The following is a 263-nucleotide window of genomic DNA, read 5'->3' on the forward strand; positions in this document are numbered from 1 at the left end:
CTGCTGCAGCTACTCCTGCTGTTGCTGCTGCTGCTGTTCCTGTTGCTGTTGCTGCTGCTGCTGTTGCTGCTGCTGTTGCTGCTGTTGCTGCTGCTGCAGCTGCTCTGCCTCCTCCGCCCGACTCTGTTCCTCTGCTTCTAGCTCTTCATAGTCAATCAACATTTCGGGGTTTGGGTTCCACGAGGGAATAGCAGTAAGGAAGAACATAGCAAACCCCTGATACAGCACGCGCTGCCAGTAGGGGGGTACAGCACGGGGGCCCC

General features: G+C 57.4%; 1 protein-coding gene across 1 annotated transcript in view; it reads right to left on the reverse strand.

The window, feature by feature from the left end:
* Window positions 1-207, reverse strand: part of EMH_0011840 (uncharacterized protein) — a gene marked incomplete at both ends in the record, with an annotated part of 591 nt that extends 384 nt beyond the window's left edge. Inside the window, one exon of the mRNA XM_013499382.1 lies at window positions 14-207. Coding sequence (XP_013354836.1) covers window positions 14-207 — 194 coding nt within the window. The remainder of the gene's footprint in view (window positions 1-13) is intronic.
* Window positions 208-263: the final 56 nt, after the last annotated feature.

Source organism: Eimeria mitis, genomic scaffold, assembly GCF_000499745.2.
Source record: "Eimeria mitis Houghton genomic scaffold, Emh_scaff426, whole genome shotgun sequence".
Lineage (NCBI taxonomy): Eukaryota > Apicomplexa > Conoidasida > Eucoccidiorida > Eimeriidae > Eimeria > Eimeria mitis.